At 25.7% G+C, this 6,447-nt stretch overlaps 1 protein-coding gene across 1 annotated transcript; it reads right to left on the minus strand.

The window, feature by feature from the left end:
• Window positions 1-2,183: 2,183 nt before the first annotated feature.
• On the minus strand, window positions 2,184-5,420 carry OCT59_023188 (uncharacterized protein; the record flags this gene model as incomplete). The annotated part of the gene is made up of 4 exons (XM_066150595.1): window positions 2,184-3,968; window positions 4,070-4,272; window positions 4,426-5,194; window positions 5,304-5,420. The coding sequence occupies 4 exons, from the start codon at window positions 5,418-5,420 to the stop codon at window positions 2,184-2,186; spliced, it is 2,874 nt and encodes a 957-aa protein (XP_066006609.1).
• Window positions 5,421-6,447: the final 1,027 nt, after the last annotated feature.

Here is a 6,447-nt window from a genome sequence, read left to right on the forward strand (position 1 = left end):
GTTTGTAGATCCATACCAAATTCCTGGAATTTAACCCAAATTCATCTGTTTCACCTGAAACGGGTTTTGGTATACAAAATGTAATAAGTTTATCAAACATGTTTGGGATACAGTTTAAATTTTGGACTTGGACAATACTAACCCATAACGCTTAGACATTTCGCAATATTCACGTGCAATTTTTTTTTTCCTAAACAAATGATAATCTCTAAAAAATATATTTTTTTCTAAAAAAAAAAAATAATAAATGAAAACGACAATAGAATTTCATGATGACAGAACCGGGAATAGCAGAACCCCACCATCCCCTCTTAGTCTCCCTTTTTCACTTTCTTTTTTTTATATATTGTCGCGCTGATAATAATTAAATATGAATGAAATATTACAAAATCATTAAAAGAGAATGAGACATTATCGGAAATATTCATTTTTCAACTTTCTTTGTTACACTTTCAAACTTTATTGGGTAATTTCTAAATATAGAATTTTTATATTAAAAACAAAAAAAAATTTTTTTTGGTGTTACTTTAGGTTTGTATACCGTTTATAATATGCATCATGCATGTCGAGAAAATATCCTAAATGTTTGCTAGCTACAAATGTGGAATTGTTTAAAAAGAAAAAAAAATCATTATTTGCTGGTAAATAAACAAAAAAAAAAAAAATTAAACAACATAAATTTAAGCTCAACGAATCCAATTTCTTCATCTTCATCTTCATCTCATCTAAAGTTTTTATTATTTACTCACAAATGAATGTTAGCGAATCAATTTAATTTATTCAAAATATAAAAAAATATAAAGTATATTATAATGCATAATTTTATGTCTTAACAAAACTTTATTAAAAAAAAAAATTTTTTTCATAAAAAAATTATTCTGTACAATTAAAATCGTTGGATTTAGGGAAAAATAATTTTAAAAAAAGAGAAGAAATTCTTGAAAAAAAAGAAGAAAATGATGAATGAAATTTGAAGAAATGAAAAAAAAATGTTATAATAGTGTAATTTTTTTTTTTTTGTTTATTATTAATTATTAATTCAAATTATGTAATTGTAAAAAAAAATAATTAAAAGTTAAAAAGTTGTAATTCCTAAAAAAAATTATGATGAAAATGTCCGAAATATGTCCGAAATAAAAAATTCTAATTTTTTAAAACTATTTTTCCCTGAAATAAAGAAAGAAAAAATAATGCAAAGAAAAAAAAAAGAGAAAGAACTTAAAAAAGAATCTGTATAAAAAAACTTAAATAAAAAGAAGCCCATAGAAGAAAAATTAAACCTTAGAGTAAAGAAAAAATTCATAAAAAAAAAAAGAAAAAGAAATTATACTATTAATTATAAAAATATGAAAAAAAAAATTATTTAAAAAAAACCATAAAATGTGAATGAACACATTCACGGAGAAAAAAAATATTATTACAAAATTTTTTCCCCGTTAAATTTACGAAAATCTTCGGAAAAACAAAAGTAAAAGTGTGTTTGTGTTTGTATGTGTGATTAATCTGATTTTTGATATTATTATAAAGAAAATTATATAATTAAAAAAAAAAGAAAAATATTATTTATATGGTGTATTATTAAAATAAAAAAAAAATTACACTAAAACGTAATAATGATCTGTTATACCGCCAAATACCAAATATTAAATAATGATCTGATCCTTTTTGTGCATTTTTCCCGCGAATATCAGGTTTAAAAATCGCCAAAAAAGTGTTCATTCATAAAGATTCAATTGTTTTTTTGAACACTAAAACTTTCTTTGCAAAATTTTGCAATACCAAAACAAATCTGTAAATAAATTTAAAAAACGTGTTAATAACCAGAAAACAATGCATTAATAAAATTAAAATCTTGATTTTGATTTTACATAATAATTATTTAACTTAAAATGTCTACAAAATATGTATTACTATAATAATAATTAAAAATAAATTACCTTAATTACTTCCGTTCGGTTTCGAAAAGGAAACAAAACAAAAAAAAATATAATTATTTGTATTATATAATTAATTGATTGATTAATAACGACTTAATTATCAATCTCTCTTTTTTATATCGTTTTTTTTTACGTAATTTTTTTTTTTTAAAAAAAAAAAAAAAAGATTTCTCTCTTTTTTTTTCTCTCTTTTTATTGGAAATAATTTTTGCCAGAATTTATTATATATTCATTCAACGAAATAATTTAATACGACGGATAGCCGAATACTTTTTTTTGATGATGGTGATGATGATGATGATGTTGCTGCGCATCTAAATCACCCGTAGAATTACCTTGACTATCAATTAACATGGAACCCGAGTTTTCGGATGTTGACATCATTCCATTTGTAACTCCTCCACTATTTCCTAACATTCCTGTCATAGGTGCAAGTCCTGTTGATATATCATTTCCACCAACAAAATTTCCGCCAATTCCAATAGTTGACGGTGCACTGGTATTATTAGAAGCCTGATATGTTTGTGATTGTAAAAATGACATCGATGGAAGTGCGGAATTTTGATAAGGAAAATGCATTTGTGCTGAAGTAAATGTTGTATTTGTATTACTTGTTCCAATTAAAAGTGGTGCTAATGACGATGAATTCGAAGATGTCATTCTTAACGGTGATGTTGTAGTAACCGGACTATTATTTATTACCATCATCGTTTGAGCCTCATTTCCTGTTGGTGAAATTGTGTTCTGTTGTTGAACATTTTGATGTGGCTGAGTTTGATGATGTGACCATGGCTGATAATTATTATAATTCGATTGCCATGTTGAATTATTATCATGTTGTCTAGGTTGATTGGAATGTTGATGAATATAATGAGCAGATGTATAATTAATATCTGACATTAAAGTATTCGTATTATCAATTTTAGCAGGATTTGTAACTGGTGGATCTAATGGTGTAGGTGCTGCAAAAATTGATTGAGTTTGCTGCTGTTGTGATTGTTGATTCATTTGTTGTGATTGTTGTAATCCAGTAGATCCATGATTTAAAGAACCAAAATGTGGTGATCTAGTAGCAGCAGTTTGTGCAAGTAAACTAATTCCTGGTTGTGCTGATTGCTGTATTGGACTAAGTTTTTTAATTCCTAAATTTATAGGTGAATTATCTTGCATTATATTGTTTACATTATTATTATTGTTATTATTAATATTCCTCGACTCCTCATTTGAACTTGTTGATGAAATAGGACTTTCATTTAAAGAAGAATTATTTCCAGAATTTCCTGATATTAAAACTAATGCAGATTTAACTATATCATTAATATAATCTTCAATTTCTGACATATCTTCTAATTGTACCGCAAAAATTGCTATCGAATTCTTAATACTATAATGAGTATGATGTAACGATGGAACATTAAGAATATTTTGAAAAAATTTTATTGTAAATGCGATATTTCTTCTTGAATCCTTGGATCGTAATTGATCTTTTAAATTATAAATGTGAATGAAACCTGCATATAAAGCGCAATGAATAATAAATTTCTTACTATTAATCACATTAACAAATTGTTCATTAACAAGTGATGTAATATTATTTGCTGCTAATGTACAAGCATTCAAGCTAACATTATTGAATGGAATATTTGGATGATGAATCCTAATCATTGCATAATTATAAAGAATACAAAGATAAATACGAAGATGTTCGATTGTCGTTTCATCATAAACTTTATCAAGTCCTTTTGCTTCATCAATAGATAAATAATGAGGTAATTGTTTCTTCCATGTGCTCAATTTATCTTCTAATAAGTTTATATTATTATCATTATCACTTAAATTAAATTCAAGTATTTCATAAATAATATTTGTGATCGTCAAATATGACCTAAAATATACTGTAATTTTATTCTCTGTATCATCAACACAATTATCATCCGGATACCCAATATTGCAATGATTATCCTGAAACGCCAACATTCTATTTAATGTAATACATTGTAACCTGTTTGCTATTGCAATACTCCACCATAACTTTTTTTTTAAAAAAAAAAAAAAAAAGAAAGAAATTAGATAAATTAGAAAAATAATAAACCTTAAAAATAAAGAAGAAAAAGAAAATTCTTTTTATTTACTCTTTTTCTTGCTTCTCTCTCATAGACAGATAAAGTTTCAGGAAATGCATTTTTATCATGAAATCTCATTGTAATGGCTAATGTTGTTGCCATACCGACATACATACGGCTTCTTAGGCTACGTAATGCATCAAATATACCCAAAAGGAAGAGTGCAGTAGCTGTACTGAGGCGAGGAAGATCAAAATAATGTTTTACCATATCTAGATAAAAAAAATTTTTAATTTTCTTTATTTATTTATTCATTTAATATATATAATATATATAAAAAAGGATATTATAACATAGACTAAACCTTTTTAATATATATATTACCCCTATATCTTTTCCCCCCTTTACCTCCCAAAATCTCTTACCTTGAGCACTTTCATAGAAAGCTAGACCAACTGTATATGGATTATTACCATCTTGTCTAGCACTTGGATTATTGGTATAACTTGAACCAATAGCACATACAGCATTTAATAAGAGCGGCGACATTAATTTGTTCTTATCGTTAAATCTTTCCATAAAATAAGCCTTATGTAATACGGGTAAAAAAGGATGAAAATTCTTAAAATACAAATTTACTAAATGTCCCGTGAAATTGACATCATCTAATAATGCGTTATTAGATTGTATACGCGGAGGAGAAGATTCTTCAACTTGAGGGACTTGTACATAACGTTTAAGTTGTTGTCGTACTTGTATCTCGTTCTGTAAAGTTGTTGATATATACAATTTGATCATATATTCATAATCATTTTTATTGCTATCAGGAGTAGGTAAATCCTGTGGAATAAATTTTTTTCTACTACTATTAATAGATAAATTTAAAATTGAAGAAGATGATGTCTTTTTTGCATTTTGTTTTGCATTTTGTTGAGGGATAACATGAGAACTTGCTCTTCTTTGACGATTTGTAGAAGTATTTAAATTCACCACTACATTTTCAGTATTATTCGTCGCAGAGGATGGGGTTTTTGATCTTGAGGGATTTCGACCCGTTTGTCGGGACGTAGAATTAGCTTTAGAAGATGACTGACTATTTGTGCGTGTTGTTTTTTGACCATAAGTACAATCCAAATTAACAGATACGCAATATTTACATGGTGTTTGATTATAACCATCACCGTCGCATTTTACCTAATTATTTATAGATCAAAAAAAAAAAATGATTATTAATTTTTTTTTCATACATAAAGAATTTTTTTGTTTCTCTTAATTATGCTAATATTCGTGTTTTTTTATTTACTTTACGTCTTCTACATCTATCGCACGCGATTGTCTTTAGTCTTTTATCTCGCGTTGGAGTATCTGTCGAACCAGAAACTGGTCTTTTACCCCCAGGGGGAGTCATGGACGTGGACATAACGTGTAGCGAAACAGACACGAGTTGAACGGGTCTAAATTGTTTCGTTTGAATTTTAATTTTTTTTCGTCCTTTTTTTAAACACAGAATTTTTTTTTATAGTGATAAAAAAGAACAAAAAAAAAAAAAGGTGAAGAAAGTTTGTTCTTATTGAACAACCGGTTTAAAAATCTATAAAAGAAACTGAACAAATTCAGGTTAGAAACTTGAAATCTTTTTTTTTTTTTTTTTTTTACAGGAATAAAAACCCGTATATTTTTTTTTTCTAATTTTTACTAATATATTTATATATTATATTGTTTTAATCCAACTTTTTTTTTTATATTATATGTTTCCGTTTTAAACTAAAAAAAATTTTTTTAATAAAAAAAAAATTTTTTTTTTATATGTATATATGTATGTGTTTATTTAAAGGGAAACTGAAAGTTTACAGTAGATATTTATAATTTTTTTTTTTATTACTTATAGTATAATCGGCTCAATTGCTGCGACATTAAAAAAAAAAAAAAAAAATTTATACAAGGAAAATTTATAATATATATATATTTATTATAAGTTTTACTTTGACGTTTGAAAATTATGATATTCTTCATTTACGTAATTGCTTTTGAGAATGCAGGACTTAGTGTGACATATTTGGAATTATTTTGTGACACTTTCTTCATTATATAAAAGTCGATAATAATATATTAATAGACGTATAAATCAAAAAAAAATAATTTTTTTTTTAAAAAAAAATCATTTTCCCTTTTTCCTATATATATGAAAGTGAAATTTTATCTAGAACCTAAATCCATCTTCCGTGCTATTCCTTACTAGGTAATGATTTTATACACTCTACATAATATTAAGATTTACATTTTTTTTTTTATTGTTTTTACTATAAATCATTTTTTTATGAACTCCGGAGATAAAAAAAAATTTGGGACTCAACGAATTAGTTAAATCAAATCTGTTCAAATTTGTCATCGAGTTACCTTAATAAAAGCTCCTTTAATATTGTACGTATTCCTTCTATTGTTATGAC

The sequence above is a fragment of the Rhizophagus irregularis genome, chromosome 32, assembly GCF_026210795.1.
Source record: "Rhizophagus irregularis chromosome 32, complete sequence".
Classification (NCBI taxonomy): Eukaryota; Fungi; Glomeromycota; class Glomeromycetes; order Glomerales; family Glomeraceae; genus Rhizophagus; species Rhizophagus irregularis.